Source organism: Ammospiza nelsoni, chromosome Z (genome assembly GCF_027579445.1).
Source record: "Ammospiza nelsoni isolate bAmmNel1 chromosome Z, bAmmNel1.pri, whole genome shotgun sequence".
NCBI classification, from domain to species: domain Eukaryota; kingdom Metazoa; phylum Chordata; class Aves; order Passeriformes; family Passerellidae; genus Ammospiza; species Ammospiza nelsoni.
In genome coordinates, this window is record NC_080669.1 from 2,367,750 (window position 1) to 2,391,631 (window position 23,882).

At 36.9% G+C, this 23,882-nt stretch overlaps 1 protein-coding gene across 2 annotated transcripts in view; it reads right to left on the reverse strand.

The window, feature by feature from the left end:
• EDIL3 (EGF like repeats and discoidin domains 3) overlaps positions 1-23,882 on the reverse strand; it is a 243,026-nt gene that overhangs the window by 154,706 nt on the left and 64,438 nt on the right. For both annotated transcript variants that reach the window (XM_059492968.1, XM_059492967.1), the window contains exon 2: positions 20,237-20,365. In XM_059492968.1, the coding sequence (XP_059348951.1) occupies positions 20,237-20,365 (129 nt within the window). The remainder of the gene's footprint in view (positions 1-20,236; positions 20,366-23,882) is intronic.

Below are 23,882 nucleotides of genomic sequence, written 5' to 3' on the forward strand. Positions count from 1 at the left end.
CCAGGACCAAATCCCAGCTTACCGCTCCAGGATAATTAATTCCTCTGCAATTAGGTCAAACTTTCCCAGTAGGAAGTGAGCGTGTAAATTTTGCTGCCATTTTGCCATCACTAATGCAAACCTCAGTGACTGAAAGGTTTACTGAGGTTGATTCCAGCTGTTTCCCAAAATATATTCAGTCTCCACTCCGCATGCAGACCCAAAATGCTGGGGGAGGCCAGTAGTTGCTGGAATCTATTTTTACTTAATAACCAACCACAGTCCAACTGTGTCAAAACTTGAGAAACAGCCATGAGTTTTTCATTAGTATCTTGTTAAACCTTCTGTAAGTATTCTTTCTCTATTCTTTGGTATAGTTTAAATATAACATAACATAATTATAATACAAATAATAGAACATTATTTATATATTATATTGTATTATATTATATTGTATTATATTATATTGTATTATATTATATTGTATTATATTATATTATATTATATTATATTATATTATATTATATTATATTATATTATTATATTATATTATATTATATTAATGGAATTTATATTCATTTATATATTCATTTATTGATGACCTGTATGGAATCTACATAAACGTCATCAATCAGATCTCAAGAGAAGAGTTTTTTTCTCCCTATTTGTTTTTTTTTTGTTTGTTTATTTCATTGTTTTTCTTTTGTTTATTTTGGGTTTTTTTGTTGGGTTTTTCCTTTTGTTGTTGTGTTTTTTGATGGTGGTGATTTCTTGCTGTTGAGGTTTTTTTGGTTGCTGGTTGAGGTATTCGTTGGTTGGTTGGTCTTGTTTGGGTTTTGGGTGTTGGGTTTTGGGTTTTTTTTTTATTTGGTTCTTTAGTTTATTTGATTTACTTAGTTTTTGGTTGTTTGGGAGGGTTTTGTTGGGTTTGGGTTTTTGTTTATTTTTTGTTGGCATTTTTCATTTGTTTTGTTTGTTTTTTCTTTTAATGTTTTTGGTTTTGGGGTCTTTTGGTTGATTTGTTTTCGTTGTTCCTTTTTGGGTTTTTTTTTTAAATAATTCCAGAAAGTTCTGTTCTCCCCAGGGCACAGGACTGCTCAATTTTATGAACTTTCCTTTTCTTCTTCAGTCCTATACCTGATTTACCAAGCAACTTAAAACTGACAGTAAATTGAGTAACTTGGTAAATACTAAGAAATAGGAGATGCTATTTGTTCTGAAAGAACATTAAAGAGGAAAGATGTTAATGGTGTATCCATGTTATCCATAAAAACTGAATACTAAACATAAGGAAAAGAAAGTTTTTTTCTGTCCACATTCCTTATTCTTCAGGTTCAAAAGTCCTCTGGCCTTTCTTAGACACCTTGAAGCCTTTAAAGAATATTTCTGATAAATTTTCTTGCTCTCCACCGCATAGTGGCGTAGGGGATGCTGTTTTTTCCCTAAAAAAAAAATCTGAATTATTGATCAAAAAAAATCTTTCTGATCAAAATCTTGAAAATCAGTTAGAATTTCTTACTTCTGCAATAAAATTACACTTGGAAGTTGCCAGGACCTTATACTTTGTTTTCACAGGTTGTTTTTTTCTCTTTTTCTTTCCAGCAAGAGCAAACATCATCACCACAGTGCCACTTGTACCTGGTGCTATGATAACTCAAGGATTCATCTGGACCCACAACAAGCCCATGCTTAAGAACACCTTCTAAACTGTGTTGAAAATGCTCAATAGTACTGAAAATTTACAATTTCTCATCCAGATTTATATTGAATTGCAGCCATTGCTAATATTTGGGTTTGAATAATATCTGCAATATCCAGTTGCCTACATGACAGTGGTTCTGCTGAGTGTCTGCAGACCAGATCAACACCTTTTCCTGCTTAACGCCTTTCTCATCAGCAATTTATTTTGTAAATGTAGTCTTCCATATTGTAAATATTTCCTATTTGCCCACTGATCAAATAATTGTAGTATCACAAAAGCATTTAGGTTGGAAAAGACTTCCAAGATGATTGAGGCCAATCTGTGACTTAACCCCACCTTGTCACCTCCCTGGCCGCACTATTTTTGATACAAATCCTGCTTCTGTTTTATATACCATCCTTTTTCCATCATCTCACCCACTCTTTCTCAATAATAAGAATAAATTTTGCAGTCAGTGAGATTCCTGAACATTGAGATATAAAACATCTTAAAAAAAAAAAAAAAAGTAACCACAAAAAATTAGTGTGGTAACTCCTATAATGGTTTTAAAACAGATTTGGGTTGTTTTCCAGTTCTTGTGCCTGCATTTCAACAAAGGATTGAAAATATCAGAGAAAGCGAAAATCAACAGAAATGTTACCAGAACAAGAAACAGCAGAAATAATCAGAAGTAAGGGTTAGAGTGTTCTGTTACATGGTTGATGAAAACATAAATAGAAAAGCACCTGAGCACTATTTATATACAGAAAATAAATCCAGTGCTGAAAAGCTGTTCTTGTTTGCTGCTTGTTTAATTGTTGATGCTCACCTCAAAACAAGAAGTGACATTTCTAGATGAAGTTGTAACTGCAGATTGTGCCACAGTGGCACTCAGGTAAAGGAACAGGGGAAATAAAAAAAAAAAAAATAAACAGCAAAAAAACCCTGAAATACTCATAAACTAAACAATGCCATTTCCCAGCTACTTCTAGAGCAGAGCTTCTCTCACCTTATCAAAATCCCCTCTCTAAATCCCCTATTCTTCCTGGATTTATCCTATTTGTGAGCTTCCTGGGGAAAGCCAGGCTTGGGGATGGCTCTCTGTGCTGCAGGCAGCAATTTCTGGGTGTGATGGCACGCTGTGATTTACAGAGGTCATCCTGCATCTCCTGATCATGGCTTGCTCTGCTCCTAATGTTGATGAATCCTCACAGACGGCCACAAATGTAACTGTACCCAGCTTAAAAACCAGTGAATAATGGGCCTTGAGCACCTGTTAGAAATGTTAAAGGACACACAGACTATTTTTTACATTTTTTATTTGTTCTAGTCTCTGTGAATGCACATCACTTGTGTCCTCAGCTTCTCTGCCAAAGGATTTGGTAACCTTTCTCTGATCTGAGAGGAAATTTTCTCTGACCCCAAACAGTGGAAATGTGTGGTCCTGCAGCTGATATAGTACTACAGATCCCATGAAACTGAGAAAAAACCTCGATTTCACTGAAGTTTCTCTCAAGGCGTGCAATCACTTCCCTCTCCCTGAGTTGTGATGCTGTGCCACTGTCATATACTCTGGAAAAATCCCTTTGCCAGGATTTCTTCTCCTGGGAAGTTGAGAAGCCTCAGAAAGAGAGAAAAAATAATATCTCATTTGCTTCTCCTGTGTTTTCTGCTTTAGAATGTAGCTTCAAAATTTTTTATCCAACATGCGAACTGCTTTTACTTAATAACCAATCACAGTCCAACTTTGTCAAAACTCTAGAAACATCCACGAGTTTTTCATTAGTATCTTGTTAAACCTTCTGTAAGTACCATGTCTCTAATTGTTAGTGTAGTTTCAATATAACATAATATCATGTAATATAGCACAATATATAATATAATATAGTGTAATGTAATATAATATAGTATAATATAATATAATATAGTATAATATAATATAATATAATATAATATAATATAATATAATATAATATAATATAATATAATGATATAATATAATATAATAATATAATATAATATAATATAATAATATAATATAATATAATATAATATAATATAATATAATATAATATAATATAATATAATATAATATAATATAATATAATATAATATAATATAATATAATATAATATAATATATAATGCAATATAATATAATATAATATAATATAATATAATGTAATATTTACATATTTAATATAATATAATACCACAAAATAATAAATTAGCCTTCTAAAAATATAGAGTCAAATTCATAATTTCCTTCCTGCCACAAAAAAAAAAAAAAAAAAAAAAAAAAAAAAAAAAAAAAAAAAAACAACCAAAAAATGCCACAACGCTGCTCAGCTGCTTTGCTAGGCTGTTTTGATTCCTTTCAATCAGTCTGCCTTCATCACTTTGTTCTCACCAGGCAGGCCATCACTGCTATGTTTCACTGTGCTGCACTCTGGTTTTCTAACAATCACATCCTCTCTGCTGCTCCAGTTCTCACCAGACAGGGTGTTGCCACTGTGATTTGGGTACCACACACCGGCTAACGATGGGAAGAAAAAAATTTTTTTCTATGTCTATGTTGCTAAAGTGTCTCTCTCCTATCCAGATATGGTTGTGAAGGCTGCAAAAATGCAAATAAACTAGATTTATAGTGTCACCCACAAGTCCTGTCTCCTCCTCTACTCAGCCTGTGGAGTTCTCAGGCTCCAAGCAGAATTGTCACACCAAGCCAAGTGCTTTCAGCACAGAAAATCTAGATTTTAAGGCTGCCAAGTCAAAGCAGAAGAGTGCAGCTACTATGGGCCATTTTTGAATGAACACAGTTCATGAGAAATGTAGATGCAACACTACCTGTTACATAGTATGAAATTAACTTCAGTGGCAAATGAAATTATATTAAAAAAGACATTTAATTCAAAGCTGATTAGCCAGATTATGGTATTTTTAATATGTATTTTTCCTAAACAAGGGTCATGTATTTCTCCTAAAGTATTGCCACCAATTTGATTTCAGCCAGACCAGACAAAACCTGTGTAATTTAATTTTTCCTGTATTTCACTGTAAGATGCAAGACAGAAATGCTTGACACATCCCAGTTCTAATCAGCATCAAGATTCACAGTCTGCTAGTTAAATATTTACATTCCCTATTTTAGTAAATTTTTTGTTTCCTGGTCTTTGGGCATTCACTTATTTTTCATTGCAATGCTTGAACCACAATTAATCTATTTTATTTTGAGTTACTGATTCTTTTAAACTGCTCAGGTTTCCTCCCACCTGAGAGGGCAAGTGATGAAGGCTCGGGTGTTTCAGAAGCATCCACCACCATATTCAACTGATATAATTATTTATTTTGTTCATGCTACATTGGTCAGGATCTGTTGTTCTAATATAAATAAAACTGATCCCAAAGTCGCCACCAGTGAGGACAAAGTTAATCCACTGCTCACTTTTGTTGCTGACTTAGGCTAATGTATTGTTCAGCTACAAGCTAACGACTACTGCAGATGTTTCTTATTTCATGCCAGGAAAAGCAGAAGCTGAAATTAAATATTTTCTTTTTATGACTGTCATCGTTCCCCTTATAAATTACAGCCCATTCAGTCATATTTTTGAATAAATCAAATGACACTGACAGCGCAGTTTTCCTATCTGCAAAAATGAATCTTAAAGGACCAAATTCTGGCCTCATTAGGCTGTTCATAATGAATAATATAGCTGATGATTAAAAAGTTGACCTGCCTGAGAAGGAGAGGAAAGTAATAGGAATTTTTAATCAAGACACGCTTCTCTCTCTCAATTGCAGCAAGATTACATTTGTACTTGAATATGTTGGCATACATCTGTCTTCATGTTATTTCACACCCTTACAGCCCTCATCTTATTTAACACATGGAGAAAAACCAAGACAGCTTCAAAAAGTGATTTTTGTTTGATTTACTGTCAATTCAAATTGGGTTTGTCAGAACTGGATACTTGATATGAACTGGATTCTTTATATTTCTAGATAATGGTAATATAATACACTGAGATTTAGCCCTTAAAAAATATTTTTCTTACTGGGTTCTCAGGGTTTTAAGTCTTTATCCACAACAAGGGTTCTGTTGCCAGCCTTGATGTCATCACTGCCCGTGCAAAGGCAGATCTTGTTCTAACAAAGGGCTGTAAAAACTTCTCAGAACTTTTCCTCAGGTGTATCTAAGATCTAGTTAAGAATCTTTAATAATCTTTAATAATGGTGAAAACTCCTCCTTGTCACAGTAGGAATATTTTCAGTTTGTACTGTGCCAACAGGAGAAAGCTGGTTAATGTAGGAGAAAACACACCTGCCACAAGAGCATGGTTTTTATGTGCAGAACTAATCTCAAAACATGGTTTGGAAAATCTGAAAATGGTGTGGCAGTGTTTTATGATGTCTTTTAATCACCATTAATACTTGGACAAGTATATTCTGCTGAGTCCCACAATGCTCACCTTAGGTTCTCACTGAGAATATAATTTTCATCTTTGTTAAATGCAAGTTGTTGGAACTGAGCTTTTCACCCTTTCTAAAGCTCTAGTCACTGCAACTGCTGAATAAATTAGGAAACAAGAAATGTTTTTAATGACAATATGGACAACATAATGATATGTTAGTATCACGTTGGAGAAGAGATGGACATAAAACATCTCAGTTCTTCAGCATATTTCTAATCACATGCTACCCTTTCTTCAGGTACATCATTTCTTGTCACCTCCCCATTGATGGCTTTTGCAACAACATATCTGACAGTCTGGGGACTGACATACTGTTTTATCTTCTTGCTTTTTTCTTTTTGTTGATGTTTGTTTTGCTGTTGTTGGTTTGGTTTTATAATGGATATTGAACATTCATTCATAACCAATTTTTGACTTTAAATTTGCATTTGAAGCTGAAGCTGCTTCCAGTCTATATTGGAAATGAGACAAAGGCATCACCAACAAATGAGAATTTTTTTTCTGCCCTGTTTCTGTCTGCATTGTGAAACACATCAGACTACATGAAAACTCCTAAGTATGTTTAGAAGGATAAATAACTTCTTTCCTCTTCCTTCCAAGGCAGTTGCCACAGCAGCAGTTGTTCTTTCCTTTCCAGTTTTCCCTACACCTGCATTTAGAAGGACCAGTTGAGTAAACAGAGTCAGCAGAAGCCAAATAATTATTGCTGTTCAAAGCCATGAGGAGCTACAAAAAATACTGGCTGGGATTTAGAGAAAAGACTCTGGAATTCACAGATATCTATCTTGGACTTCCCCTCTGAAACTCTGAATCCACATGCACATCACTCCCAACCCGTCTTCTAGAGTGTGGGATCCTATGCAGGATAAATATCTGCAAGCCCTGTAACTCCTTTCTGTGATCTTTTTTGCTGGATAAAGTCAGCAAAAATTTGCTTTACCCAGAGGACACACCTTTCTGCAATATCCTATGCTTGTGTGGATACAAAGGGAAAGGGCCAGGAAGAATTGTCTGTGAATGGAAATGCAATATGTGAAGCATCTCCATGAGGATTTGGAGTCTGAGCTTTTGTATCCTGCTGTCAATGCAGAAGATGGCAAAACTAAATATTACAGGATATTTTGACCATTTCTGTTAGTCTGTTAGGAGGTGACTGCAGGGCACCGTTAAGGCTGGGAGAATTTGGATCGTTCAGCCTGGAGAGGAGGATTTGGGGTGACCTCAGTGTGGGCTTGCAGGGCCTGGAGGAACCAATGAGAAAGACGGAGAGAGACAATTGACAAGGGCTGGAGGGACAGGGCACAGGGAATGGCTTCAAACCGACAGAGAGGAGGTTTGGGCCAGATATTGGGAGGAATTTCTCCCCTGTGAGGATGGGCAGGCCCTGGCACAGGGTGCCCGAGGCCAGGCTGGACACTGGGACAATGGGAGGTGTCCCTGCCCTGGCACTGGATGGGATTTCAGGTCCCTCCAAACCCAAATTGTTCTGTGATGCTATGCTCAGAGTACTGTGGATATGGACAGGCAAACAAAGCAGATTGTATATGCATGTCTCATACCCATCCATCTGAAAAAAAAAATAAAATAAAATAAAACCTTGCATGCGTTCATGAAGATTGGAATTAGATATCTGTCAAAAGCATAGATCAGAAGAGTGGAACTACATATATTTGCACCAATTATGCATGAAGTGACACATAAACTGAACAGAATCATAAATAACAAGGAAGCTGAAGTGTGATTTTGCCAAATCGTGATGGTCTTGAATTCTACCTCACTCTTTTCCTAATTTCAGGGACAAAAAATTTAGTTCATGTCCAAGTCAACCTTTTCAATTTTCCAGACTTCATAATTCCCTGATTTAGAGTGTTGCCATTCCAGTGCATGTTTCAAAGTGAAGACGGTATAGATAACTTGAGAGTTTGTGCCTCAAATTAGCATTCTAATATTACAGATATAGCCACGGGGGAGCAGCTGAAACATTAATTTCAATCTCATTGATTAATTTCTTCTAACATAGGGAATAATATATTGACTCTACAATGTCAGTTTCTCAAGCAGGTGTTCAGCTCAAGTAATGCACATGAAATACCAGCTCTGCAACCATAAGTCAGCACGAAACCTCATGCCTTAATAATTCTGGTCATTAATATAACATAAATATAAATTAGTTATTATTAATCATTAATTTATAGCATCATCAAGTAGGAGAAAGCTGTACACCTGTGATACAACCTGAAAAAAAAACCCCTCTCAAAATCAGTATCTATAATTTGAATTATTCATATGCTTCAGTCAGGATTTCACTCAAGTCCTTATTATCCTCATCACCCATGAATGCACAAAAAGATGGGCACGTGGCATGCAGTGCCTTTTCACCCCAAAAGAGCCATCCCAGATAATTTACTGGGTAAATGAAGGAGGAAAAGTGGGGGTATTTCAGCCTTGTCATTAACACCTGACAAGAACAGGTACAGCACAGGCCCATCTGGCTAAACAGCAATAAATCCAGACAGAAACTAAAATCCTGAAATGGGGTAGTAAAAGTGAACATCCCTCTGGCATGTTTCTTCCTGTGATTTTGACTGATAATTTTCATAGCTAACTATTTTTTAAATTCTATTTTATTATATTATCTCCTATATAATTCCCCTGGTTTTTTTTATTCCTTGCAACAAAATATGAACTAATTCTATAGCCTAATAGGAAAAAAATTCAGCCATAGACTTTTATGGAGTTCCTGTAATTACACTTATATTTGGGGGAAAAAATAAAGAAAAAAGAAACAACAACAAACCATTCAAGAACTAAATAACTTAGTTATTCCCCTTAGGAAAATGTGATTTTTGGAGTAAATTAATTCCTTGCTGAAAAAAGTTAAAAAGCCTCTTCTGATCCATATCAGCATAATTCTATATTCATATAAAACTGTAGAGGTTTTAGAAGAGCAGTAGTGGGCTACAGTGCTCAGTATCCTCAATACACTAAAGAATAAGGTTTATTTGCTCAAGACAATACTAGTTTTAACTATTCCAGTTTAAAATCTTCAAGAAGTCCATTTATTATTCTGGAACTGAAAAAAACCCAAAAAAACTAAGAGATCAGATATATCGTTCTACAGTCTTTTAAATGCTTAAGGGAATTTTGCATCTGGATGATGAACACCAAAGACCCTTAAGCAAGTGACTTAACAGAGATTTTAAATTTTAAAAAAAGGAATAAGCATAGAAAGGAATCAGATCAGAGAATTATGCAGTGAAAAGAAATGTCTGAGCTACTAAATAGCAACTTTACCCAGTTAGAAACATTTAATTTGTTAGGAGAAACATTTGGGTACTCTTGTTCTGCTTCTAAAAAGAAGGTTTTTTATTATGGAGAAAAGCAAAAGCTGAACTACTGTATCTATATTTTTTAGTGGCAAAGATGTATTTCCTTAATTCATTACTTAAAAACAAGTAAACATTCATGGAGAGAAAAAGTAAGAAAAAGTGATGCCAAAATATGATGTACATTGCTCCGCTTAATGAGCCATTTATGTAACTAGTTTTGGAAAAAAACATTCTGGTAAAAAACTTAAAGAGGGAAAGGAAAAAACAACAATAATGCCCATCTGTCTCTGGATCCAATATTCAGCTTTTAATTTGTGTTTCTTTTACTCTGGAACCAAATTCCATTTAGAGCTTGCATTAAGTTCAACACCACCAGGTTTTCCATCTGATCATTTTTTCCTAAGAAGTATAAAATCTTCTAATCTGAATCTCCTAGGATGCCAGAATTAACATCTCATTAAAGGCCAATTTGCTTTTTCAGCTAAAGGATCAGCTTCCTTCTGGCATTTTTATTTTTACTAAGTTGCTTCCATACTGTTGAGTCACATCCTTCTACATAAAAATCCAGGAGAAAACTATATTATATAAAATGGGAAAACAAACAGAGGCAGCGCTTCAAGAACATTTCTTGAGTCAAAATGTTATCAGAAATTATGTTGTCTGGTCTCTTAAAAACCACCAAAACTGTTTACTTTGCATTAGCCAAGAAGCAAAAGGAACAGGAAAATAAAGCTACTACCATTGCTGACAAAACCAAATAGTAATTAATCCTAATTATTAATAGTAATTAATCCTAATCATTATGATACTTAGTGATCTCTAATCCATAAGAATTAATAATACCTAATGAGCGGTGTATTTCAAAACTAAAAAAATCCTGCAATAATTAATTTTCTGGAACTGGACAGTAACCTGAAGACCTCTACTATTTGTCAGTGATAATGGCATATATTAAAAAAATTATCTGGTAAGGAAAGCTGTCGTAAAGGCAGTAACAATTGTTTAGGAACAAAAAGATAGATATTGTTTCCATGTTTTAATAAAGATAACAATAATAATATTAAAATATAATTATTATAGCAATAACAGTAACAATAAAAGTAGCAATAAAATAATAAAAATAAAATAATAATAATAGTAATAGTAGTAATAATAATAGTAAATTTTAAAGTGGTTAGAGAACGATTTTAAACACCAGGACAGGGACACCAAAGAACAAAGTCAACATGACATGGAACATCACAAGAAGCAGCCCAACAGCTGTGTCAGCAGTTCTCTGGACCACTCCAGAGGCACTCATGAATGTGAAAATGTGCAGGACATTGTGTACCAGAATATTTATTTCATTAGATCTTGGTGTGTCATGTGCTCTGCTGTTTCAACCCAATGCAGCTGCTGCCCACCAAAGCTGAATTATCTGAACACTTCTCTTTCCAGACAATGCTAAGAGCACCTATCCAAAGAGCAATTTTCCCCTGTCTGTCAGCATGAGCTCTCCAGGTTTTTATGTGCAGCCTATTCCACTGGCAGATCTGACAAAACATAACTAGTTTATTCTACCTGCTTCTTTTGAAGCTGGTTTAAAAAATATATAAGGCCTTAGATGCAACATATTTCTGGGGAAAACGCTGTTTTTTCCCTTTCTTTTCTTTTTTTTTTTTTTCTTCTGGTTTTGTTTTTTTTTACCCTTCTCTTCCTCACCCAGTAAAACAGGGCAAAACCTCATGGAAATGGCTCTGGCTCAGCAGAGATGCCTCCCTTCCAGTACACACAACCCAGGCAGGTGTAAATCTTGTTTCTGTAGCACCTTGCCTTTAGCAGGCTCTGTGCACTTGGAATTTTCAATTAAATAACACCTGGATGGAAAGCCCACACCTCAGTTTGTCACAGTCCTCCATGACCTGTATGCATGCTTTTCTGAGTATTTGTACATTAAAATCTTGTCATCAGTGTTGCAGCTTTTAACCAAAATCTGATGCACTGCTGAGTCCTTCATCCCTCCAACTGAACCAGGGGCTGGGGATGTGTTTTGGCAAATAAACCCATGCTCACAAACCTTGTTTATCTTTGCAAGGTCCCATCCTGAGCAGTAGGCCTACCAACAAGGGGCTGGATGTTTACCATTTGCCCTTTTAATTAGATTAATAAAATACATAAAATCTCCTTTAGAGTGGACAACTGCTTACCCTCTAGTGTGTGACCTTGCCAGTTTGCACCCTCCAAATAAAAAAAAAATTGCAGGCAGAAAAATAGGAAAATGAATTCCAGCATGGGGTTCATTCAACAGAGCATTTCTCATTCAGGTTTTAAAATTTTCACTACCCACAAACATTGTGCATGGTCACATTGACCAGTGGTACCATGTAGGCTTTTTAAGGTCTGTCATGTATTACAAAATGCTTTATAAAAGAAATATTCTGGTGAAACCCAGCAGAATATTAATCCCCTTTTTCACAAGTGCCAGCAGCATTCTGGGATGTGTTTGGAAGAGCACTGGCAGCAGGTGAGTGTGGGTGATCCTTCTCTTTGCTTAGCAAAGGGACACATCTGCAGTGGCGTGTCCAGCTCTGGGTCTCCACAGCACAAGAGGCACAAGGACATTGAGGAGCAGAGGGACACAAAGATGGGGAAGGAATTAACTGCAGGATCCTTCACGCAAAGAGACACCAAAAGGGGCAAATTAGAGGTGAGGAAGTCATCTCCCCACTCTGCTCGGCTTTTGTTGGGTCCCTCCTGCAGCCCCGGGCCCGGGTGTGGTCCCTGCTGTGCCCCACAGAGCTGGCCAGGCTGAGAGGCTGCAGGGAAGGGCCACAAAGAGGATCCAAGGGCTGGGAAATCTGACTGGGGGGAAGGAAGGCTGAGAGACCTGGGCTTGCTCAGCCCTGAGGAGAGGAGATGAGGCTGAGAGACCTGGGCTTGCTCAGCCCTGAGGGGAGGAGGATGAGGCTGACAGACCTGGGGAGAGGAGGATGAGGCTGACAGACCTGGGCTTGCTCAGCCCTGAGGAGAGGAGGATGAGGCTGAGAGACCTGGGCTTGCTCAGCCCTGAGGAGAGGAGATGAGGCTGACAGACCTGGGCTTGCTCAGCCCTGAGGGAGGAAGATGAGGCTGACAGACCTGGGCTTGCTCAGCCCTGAGGAGAGGAGGATGAGGCTGACAGACCTGGGCTTGCTCAGCCCTGAGGAGAGGAGGATGAGGCTGAGAGACCTGGGCTTGCTCAGCCCTGAGGAGAGGAGGATGAGGCTGACAGACCTGCGTTTGCTCAGCCCTGAGGGAGGAGGATGAGGGGACACCTCACCCCGTGCTCCCCTGGTTCAGGGGTGGCCACAGAGTGTGACAGCGTTCACAGGGGTGCAAGGGTGAGGGGAGAGATGAGGATCTGACTCCATGTTTTAGGGGGCTTGATTTATTATTTTTTGATATATATTACATTAAAACTATACTAAAAGAATAGAAGAACGGATCTCATCAGAAGGCTGGCTAAGAATAGAATAGCAAGGAGTGATAACAAAGGTTTGTGGCTCGGCTCTCTGTCCGAGCCAGCTGACTGTGATTGGCCATTAATTAGAAACAACCACATGAGCCCAATCCCAGATGCACCTGTTGCATTCCACAGCAGCAGATAATCAATGTTTGCATGTTGTTCCTGAGGCCTCCAGCTTCTCAGGAGGAACAATCCTAAGGAAAGGATTTTCCATGGGAGGTGTCTGTGACAACAGAGGAGGGGGAGGCTCCCTTTGTGCATGGAGCCCATGAGAGGCCCAGGGCTGAGGGGTCCCAGGGGCGCTGACTGGGCACAAGAGGAATCACTTTCCCCAAAGCCATCAGCCACTGGAATCATCTCCCCAGGCAAGGGATGGATTCCCCAGCATTAAACGTTTTTAGGATTCAGCTGGGCAGGGCTCTGGCCCATCCTGCCTGGACCATGATTTTGCCAAGAAAGCTTGACCCAGGTGATCCTTGAGGTCCCTCCCAACCTGGGATTCTACGACTCTGTGAACTCCCAGTTTTGCACACTCTTCATTAATTCTGACTCCAAACCTTATTTTCACAACGGATTTATTGGCAATCAGCATCAAAGGCAATTTTTTGGGCAGAAATATTGTAAATTATGACTTACAACATTTTCTGCCCTGCAATCAATGCCATTTATCAAGCTATTCTGCTTGCATGCATTCAGACCATTCAGTTTAGATTTTTGTGCATTATGCGCTCTCCAGGCTACCCAAAAACTAAACATTAGGACCTAATTTTTCAAATTATTTTTATTAATATATATTGATTGCTTTTACCAAGGGCTCCATAACCTATGAGAACATCTTGATTATGTGATAATTTCTGTTTGAAAAATGTGTTTTGCAGTTAATTCCACATAAAACACTGCTGTGTAACAGAAACGTGAAACCCTAGGGTTTAGGCTTCAGAATAGAGTGCTGAGAAATGCCCCAACATGCTGAAGACCTGCAAGGAAGAATTAGTTTTCAATCTCTTCCCTGCTCCTCTCTCTTGCTCTTTTCCCAGAAGAAACTACCCTTTAACCATGGAACCTGATTATTCTTGCTGAATTCAAATAAACACAGGCCCACCTCATCTCTGATGTGAATCTTCTGTTACCAACAGAGCCATTGAAATGGTTTTTGGGAATATCAGCAAAAGGAGAACAATGGACTTTGCAATTTTTTTCAAATAATGAATTTTTTTAAAATAAGGAATCAGTAACAAGAGAAAAGCACAACAGCTCACTGAAGAAGAATTCACAGTCATGTAGTAAAGTCTTCCTCTTGACAATAAGAAACATGGTGAATAAGTCGCTTTACAAAAATTTGGCTAATATAGGAATAAATATAGCCAGTTTGGGTGGCACTACACCCAAAGCAGTGACAATAGGTGCTGAAATTTGGAGTCCATGCTATTTCCCAATATCCTGGACCATCTGCAAAGGACTGTGTTGCACTAAGGAGAGGAGTGCCAGCAGGCCAAGGGATGTGATTATTTCCCTAAAATCAAATAGTCAAGCCTGGAGAAGAAATTACAAATAAAGACACCAGAGCCAGGGACTTCTCAGTGGTACCCAGTGACAACACAATGCGAAAAAAAAAAATATTTTCACAAAATTGCACCTAAATATATTTGGGCTTTTGGGGTTTTTCCATTTGTTTCCTTGCTTTTTTTTTGGCCTGTGAAGGTGATCAAACACTGGCACAGATTTCCACGAGAAGCTGTAAAGTCTCCATCTCTGGAAATATTCAAAACTCAGCTGGAAATGACCCTGAGAAACCTTCACCCTTGGATTGTCCATTAAGAGGTGGGTTAGGCTACAGACCTCCACAAGCGCCTCACATCTTCAACTATTCTGATTTTGGGAGAGCCAGTGCTGTAATTTACATTATTCCAGGCTACTTTATTTACAGCTGAGATGAATACTTTCATGTCAATTGCATACTGCCTGCACATGACAGTAAGTAACTGGATTTCTTTGGGAAGAGTGGATTCATTTCACTATTTCTACCTTGGAAAATCCATTAGTACACATGTTTGACACGTGGTGCAAACAACCCTCCTTAAAGAAAGGACAAAACACACATTGTAAAGGCTACAAAAGCATCTTTGAAATCATTCAGTCATTTCTAATCATGGCATTGAAAAGCATCTGCAAGACTGGCAGGAAGTGCGTGACAGGATTTTCATCTGTACTAATTTTTTTCAGAAGCCCTTGTCCTGTCAGTGCAGGGGTCAGGAAAGCAAAAGTGGAGACTTAGGTTGTGCAAATAAAGCCACAAAGCAAACAGATCAGAGCACAGATCCAGGCCTAATCCATCTCACTGAATTTTTATTTAACAGCATGAAAAGGGAAGAACTGCTTTGATTCCTGCGTTTCTGGCTGGGAGACAGCAGCTGTCAAAGAAATAGTTTACTTTGGATATTGGGAAGACTGAAGTGGTTATGGAAAACTGCAATGTGCCAAGCCAGGAACCCCGCAATCACTTCTTAATCACTTGGAGGAATAAAGATGCTGTAGGAGACTGGCATCTCTGGCTCACCTTTCAACTCTTCTCCCTTCTCTCAGCCTCCATGCTGCACTGAAACCCAGCTCCCCTTGATCATTAACCATAAGATCATTAACTTGCCTTTCCACCCTTCCAAAATGCACGCAGGCTTTTTTTTTTTTTTTTCACCATGTTTTTCAATAAGGAGGTCCTCTCAGTGAGTGCTGACATAAAAGGTACAGACACTTTCCAAAAGGATGCTGGCAGCCCATTTGACATCTGTTATTTTTTTTTTTTCACTTAAATAAACTAAACATGTTCACCAGTTTATCCTCTCAGACAGTTATTGAATTTCAGACTTGGAAGATCAAAACCGAGTAGTTTTAGGATGCTCAGATTTCAAATGTGAACATGGACAACCCATGGAACACACTCTCCTTGCCTTATGGCATAATGAAGTGAAAAAACTTTTTCTTGCCATTAAGGTTGTGTTTCTCCCCATGTTTTCCCTTATGCACACACTAAACGAAACAGGAGCAGTTTTTATTTCAAAGAAAACTCCCCCAGTGCCATTTTATAGATCCCCTCGTGTGCTGTCCATGGCTAATTAGTTGCCCAGGTTGACAGGCAGCACATTAAGAGTTCTCCTGAACAGAATTAATTAATTACTCCTATTAATTGTCTGTAACAGTTGTTGTTTATTGCATTTTGATATTTTACATGATTCCTGAGAATGACTTGTGAGTTATTTAAAAGATGTAAAATCTGCCAACTACTCTGTAATGCATTTCAATGCCAATATCAATTAATCAAAAAATATTTTGTTTCAATTTAGGTTAAAATTAATTTCCATATATGTAGGCAGGAGTCTGCTGAAGAGTTATCTTGGACCATAGTGTTCTTATTATCTTTGGAAAACATCCTGCTATTTGGAATGTTTGATATAATCACCTTTTATCTGTTTAGCCAAATCCTTTTTCACCTCGCTGGAGGATGTGCTGTGCTGAAAACAACTAAAACACACATTTTTCCTGCCTCTCTCTATCTTGTCCTCTGCCAGTTTATCAGATATTTAAAATCTGTTAGAGCACTGAAAAACCTGCACATATAGGGTGATATTACAGATCTACCACCTCATCTCAAATCTTCTAGCACAACCAAGTTTGGTATATAAATACACATAGGCAATAAAGTGAGATTGCCATTAAGAAAAGAGTAGGGTCAGAATAGGAATACCAATTTAAAATATGCAAATTACTCTCACAAGAATTTTTTATAAATTTTGGTTTAGACAGACTCAAAGCTACAGTGTCAGTAAAAAAAGAAGTATGGCAGAAAAGTTATATTTTTTCCATGGGTAAATTTAAAAAACCACATAATTAGTTAAACATATTAGCTTGAAATTGATATTACTATGAATAACAGGTTACTTTAAATTTTATGTCTATTAAGGTAATAAAGGAAGTTGCATTCTGCAGAATCCATGAAGCTCCCAAACTGTCTGGAGTATTTGTTGGTCTATTTAGGGAAGATTTCTACCTAAATGTTTGATCTTCCTGGGTACTTGTATGCATCTATTTTTTTTTTCCCTCTGCATAGTTCATGGCTTGCTGTCTGAATGGGACTGCCTTTTATTTACCCACATTAATGCATGATTAAGTAAAATTCCTGTTGTCTTTTACTGTGAAAATCCTCCTGTTCAAGGTATGTCCCTTGAAAAATTTATGACTTCCCAGCAGGTGCCCGAGTTCAGCAGTGCATCCTGTCATTGCACAAAGTCTCTAATGAGGGGGATGCAGACAACACCAAGCTGCTTGTGAATTTTTTTAAAAAAAATTTTCTGCGCAGCCCTTTTGAGGGAGAAGTGGCACAGGCCCTTCTCTTTTTTTTTGCTTTTTTTTAAAATTTGTTTTGTTTTGGTTTTGTGGGGTTTTATCGTTTGGTTTTTTTTGTTGTTGTTTCTTGGGGGTTTTTTTTGTTTGTTTGTTTGTTTTTTTTTTTTTTTTTTTTTTTTTTGTTGTTTTTTATTGCTGTTGGTTTTTTTTTGAGTATTTGGGTGTTTTTCCTCACCCTCCTCTTTTCTTCCTACATGGTACCCCCCTGACATCCTAAACACTAATTTTTAATTTAGTGTTTTCAACTGCACAGAAAATTGTCAAGAAGGCTTTTTTGAGATATGAGGGATTAAGAGATTAGCTTTTGGGCAAAAACTCATTAAAAAGCCAAAGAGAAGCAACCTTTGCTGGCATTCCCTCTTAATTCATACATCTAATAAACACTCTTAGTAAAAGTGATCACTCAGGGTCTTGCACTCCTGGGCTCCTCTAGACACATCTTACAACATCATTTTACTTTAAACATTTCAGTATTTGAATTAATTGAGCTGACTGACTAACAGCTTACACTAATCACCATTGTTTTCATAGAAAAAAAATCAAATAATTTTCTTGAAATGCCATTTTTTTTCCCCAGTGGCTTATATGTACAGGGTTACAAAAAGCAGAATGATCTTTTACTAAAAAAATAAAAGATTATTTTAAAATCTATTTTTAAAGGTTTTAACAAGGCTAGACTGACTCCGTACATGTAGCAAGCAAGAAAAAGCCGAACTGAATTAACATTCTGGATTTTAGTTACTGTCGGAATATGAAATAGATTCTTTATTTAACAAGTGTTGTCCAGCAGATATTCCCCATGGATTGCAAATTAGAAATGTAGTGTCCTGCTTCTGTAAGTGCTGTGATTGCCACACATTGTCAAGTTATTTACTTATGCTTTAGTCTGTTTACCAAACCGAGTTTCTGGTGAAGTGCTTGAAGATTTTAGTTAAGTATATGTGTATTTTTTAAAGCCCTATTAATGCTCATCTGCTAATTACAGTGACAATTATCACAACATGATTTTTTTCCTCCATATTCAGTCATGTTTGGCATCCTCCCAGTCATATGCAATGCAATTTCCTGCCAGCAAAGTACACAATAAATCCAAAATTTTCCTGAAGTGAAGCCCTGTCTATGCTGTTTTAGGGTAGCATGACATATATCCATAGAATAAATTCAAGCACTGATAAAAATTATGGAAAAGGGATGGAAAATAAGATTTGAGGAAGTGTTTCCTGGCTTCATGTGTGGGCAACAAGCACCTCCTTGTGCAACTTAAATTTTAGGTGGTAACCAACTACAACAACTTTTTAGAATCAGAAAAAAATTGCAGTTGGTGTCTGAAGTTGATCATTCTCCCACAGGAACTAGCTCCATTTGTTTGCAGAAAGTTTAACTTAAAAGGAATCAATTTAAATCCAAATTCCCTTAAAATTGCATTGCGGACACTTGGAATTCACTCTAAAAATAGCAGTAGCAACATTTTCATAAAAGGAAATTAACAAAAAAACTCATAAAAAGAACAGCCCTTTATTTCTGGACTAAGTTCTGCTCCCTTTACCCATTGGCAGAGACCTAATCCACATAACAGTGAACCTTGGTTCACTTTGTATAATTTTTTAAAGAATATTTATTAAATTAAATAATTAATTATTTAAAATGAGACGCACACATATTTAGGACAGATGCATTGTTGAGCCCAGCTGTGACAGTTCCATCATTTTGCTCTGTAAACATCTTTTTGTGCCTTCTTTGGGATAATACAAGAGGTCAATTAACTTTCAGTGAGCTGTCTACATTTTCCTTCAGATTCTCATTTTCTCCTTGAGTTTTTCTTAACACGGAGGCCTGACCTCTGGGATATTTTGGATCGAACACTCAAATTCAGGTTTACTTTGAGTCAAGTGCACATCACAAAATTTCAGTACATTTGACTTGTGCTCTATGCACTCATCGTTAATTAGAGCCTCCAAATGGATAGTTATTTTGAAATTCAAGCAAGTGACCACTTTGTGTTATTCTGGGTTTCTCCTATGCTGGTCCTGTTTCTTAATTTGCATAAGAAATCAGTCTTTACTCCAAACATTGGCATAAAACTATCAGAAGTGAAGATTTGAAGGGTGCTGGTTGAAGAAGGGTACGTAGAAGTATCACAGAATTATCTAGAATTATCTAGAATTGATATTTGAAAAATGTTGGTGATGTTGAAGTCCATTATGGAGTTTTTTGTGGACCACTGGGCTTTTCTGAGTAATTATATTTTCTGCAGATGCCATTTCAACTTAATTACATAGCTTTCAACTGTTACTTATTATAGAGGTGGCTATGACACAGATATAAGGTTAAAAACCCCAATAATGATCAACCTAAAGACCCCATTGATGCCTTGGGATTTTAGTGTTTATATTTTTCATGTATTTGTGATCCTGCAGTTCTTTGGTGCATAACTCCAAACTCCACATTCAGTGTCAGCTGCTGCTGTCCCATTCTGGGCAGACACAACAATTCCTCTCCAGGCCTGGCAGCCAAGGGCACCTCACTGCCCCAGGGCCCAGAAATGCAAACAAAAGGGAGTTGGGTGGGCAAACTTGGGGTAAATGACTTCATTACCTGAGGCTGGAATTGTTAGATTAGCCCCCAATGTGCAAATGGACCAAACTTATAAAAGTGTGAAAACCTGTGGGTCCATTTTTGGGTGTAGGCCCCTGGGGCTGCCCAAAATGTTCCTGAAGGCCCTTCAATAAACAGAAATGCTTTTCATTTTTATCTATTCTGGCCTCTGTATTAATTTAGCCCCAACAAGGCATCACCACCACCACCACCACACAGAACACCACGGACAAGATCGCTGCTTGAGCAGCCGCAGGCCACTGGAGCCATTTCAGCAATTTAATTTAATTTTCACTTACCAACCTCCACAAGGCTGGAGCAGTTGGGATCTGTGAAACCCTGGGGACACTCGCAGGAGTAGAAGTTGTCATTGAGCCCTGACAGGCAGATGCCACCGTTCTGGCAGGGGTTGGAGTCGCACACATCCGCTGTGGGCACAGGGAAAACAATATTTTTTGTAGAAAAGCCACCAAAAATTACCCCCAAGCTCTCACCACATCAGATTTTTGGTAATTAAGTACAGAAAGAAAGGACGAACTCTTATGTCCTTTGAATGACTTTTGGCTGATTCAGTTTTGTATTTATTTAACAGCACAGCTCCACGTAATCATCTATCCCTAATCTTCCACCCAATAAAATGTGCTTGTCTGAAACTCAATCCATTCGCAAAAGACAATAGCAAATAGCAATTTATTCATTTTTTCCAACCTGAAGACTTTCATGATATCTACAGATTTCATTCTGTCACCACTGGGATAAATGGAAGCAACCCTAAAGAATATCCCCTAGGCTTTGGCCAGGTTTAATTTGGTAGTTTTTCCCAGATATTTTCTCTTATATTTACGTATATTATTGTCTATCTCAATCTTCATCTTTAAAGGCACGTTTGTGCTCTCTGCTGCTTAGCATAGCATTAAAAATTAACAGTATTTTGTGCAGTAAATGCATCTGAAAGAAAGATCTACAGGTAGACAACTATTAGAGAACAAGTACATTGTTTTCTGTGAGGTTTTTTAATTGAAAATCGCCAGGGTTTTTTCCATGTAATTGAAGAGATTTACGGAAATTTTTTTGGTTTATGTCATCAATACAACGTCAGCAATTACAGCATGTTTTGGATTATTTTGTTGGCAAACAGCTCAGGATTTACACACTTTTCTTGCATGTGGATTCCAGATTAATCCTTGGTGTAAGAATTTACATTTAAACATTGTTTAAGAAATGTAGGTGATGCACGAAAATGCCTTTATAAACTCTGTGCATCAGTTTCACAGAAAAACTGGAGCTGTGCAGTAGTTTGCTGGGTTATTTGCAGTTTTGTTCAGTTTTTTTGTCATCTTTAGGGTGCCATCATGACACAGAGAGCTGTCATGCACTTGATATTGTTTTGTCTTAAAGACTGTCCAGCTGATGGAGAAGCAAAGCTATTTTTGAGAACAGTAAATGGTATATTCTAACTGAATCTAAATAAGCCAAGACTTCTCATTTTGTGCGTTTGTTGCATTATTGGGGTAGCAAAGGATGCTTGTTTATTACTTTATGGGGATTAGGCAATTGGTTGTGAAAGAACAGCTACTATTAAATGAATTCTCTGACAACTGTATTCCCATACCTCTAATTAAATTAATAAACTAAATAGCATCTGGAGCAGGAACACTTAGTATGCAAATCCTCATGGATATTCTGATTAAAATGAGAGAGGATATTTTTGCTACATATTTCCTGATTTGGTGTCATTCTGATTTCAATAATGCCATTGGCGTAAAAGGCAAAAAGACAAAAATGCTCTTTGAATTTGTGAATTCTACATTGAATGACAAGCAGAATTCACACAAAATGTTGCATTATATTTCCAGAAACTGAAATCTCCTGAAATGACCAAAGTGTGGACAGTCAACTGCGTGGTTTTAATTTGCGTGAAAATTCGTGTTGGCTTTTTCAGCCTGAAATAAAGTGACCTGACCTGCAGTTTGGGGCTAATAAAGCAGATGTTCTCCTCTGTTAACAGCCATTTATTCCCATGTTCAGGAAATAACTGCACTAATTGCTCTTTTGACCCACCACCTTGGCCTGTCAGTCTGTGGTGTAATTTTTGTAATGTCATTGTACCACAGAAATCTCAGACATAAAGTGAATAAAGAACACATCTAAAGAGAAGGAGTTAAAAAAAAAAATTAAAAATTGAAAGCAAGCACAGGTAACTTAAAGATCCCCCCAAAAAACCTGCAAAAAAAAACCAACCAAAAAAAACAAAAAAAAGACCAAAAAAAACCCCAAATCACCACAAACAAAGAAAACAAAACAAACAAATACCAACCAACCAAACATACAATTAAAAAAACCAACAAATGAAACCAAAACCAAACAAACAGAAAGCCAAGCAAAAACAGCTTATCCTGTCTCATTCACATAATGTTAATGAGGATTAAAGAGGAAAAGTCCTTCTGTAAACAACAATGGTTAAATAATATCATAGTACAAAATCAAATATGATGCAGTCAGAGAAATAAGAAGCTGCACAATTCTACTTAAGAGGAGGTACCAGGCTGTGTAAATGTTGAAACTTAAATTTTCAAAAATCGTGTAAAATGTTATCTCCATTATTTATAGTTTATTGTCTGTGAAATGGTGCTGAACAAAATAAATATCACCTTTGAATCAACAAAATCTTCCTTAATTTCCATTTTGTGCCTCTTGAGAGCACGTTCATACTGAAATATTGAAATCTAATTTGTTATACATTCCACTGGGTTTGATGACCAGAATTTGATTTTGAAGGCTCTGTTATTAGTAAGAAAAGATGATATGGGTGCATTTTGTCTTAACACAACTGATAAAGGGATTTGCTACCATTAAAATGTGACACAGTTTTAAGCACTACATTGGTTTTATAATTTCACCTGGGAGATTTTGTGAATGGAAGAGTAAAATAAACCCAAGAAAGGAAATATATAATTTACAATAAATATTGCAGGAGTCTGCTCTGTTGCTGATGGCTTTCCATTGTGATTGGCAAGATGCTGTTTGTGTAACAGACTGTGTAATTTGACAAATTTCTGCAAATTAAACAAACACTCCAGGATAAAATTAAATTATTTGAAAAGAAAATCTAAAGACTAATTACTATTGCACTTTTATTAAGATATTCTGAAAGGATTCCAGTAAGATTCAATGTCAAATGAAAACAGTCATTCACGTTTGTCTTCCCTATGTCTGAGTGACCTTGTGCTTTTCTTTACATGGCCTCTCAAGTGTAAAAGTGTCTGAAGACAGTACATAAACCTTTGGGGCTTCATTTAGTACCAAAGGGTCCTAAATGCATGGGATTTTTAAAATTATTTTTATTATTTTTCTGCTCCTATCTCATTTCTTCATAACATTTTGAGGTCAAGTTAATCCTTGAGCAAATTGTCCATCCTCTGCTTGGGAACTATGGCTGGTTAAGAACAAAAAAAGTAAAAAAAAGCAGCATGACAAAAAGAATAAAATCAAAGAGATCCATGCAAACTCAAAATTATAATTTTAATTAAGAACCTTCCCTAATTCTCCAAACTCAGGAAAAATTATGCAGCAAAACTCAAATGAAATGCTGATATATTTGCTCTGTAATAATACCCAGGATTTTTCTTTAAGAAATATGAAGTTTTTTGTACATAATGAACAACTCAACCAATGAACCTGGATCTTTTTCATTAAAGGCACTCAGAGAAAAACTGTTCTGCAAATCCACCACACTCTTTTCCATGCGTTCACATAACTACTTTTAAGCCACATGCTTTTCAATAAAGTACTGAATATACAACTATTGCTCCTTTCCACAAGCAGGTAGTGGTGGGGAGTTGAGTAGAAGTTTTACAGCCACTGTTTACTGAACTTTAAACTTCTATATAACGTATTTTTGATCCCACAAAACCCCACAGAAACAAAATATTGCATGCTTCCTGA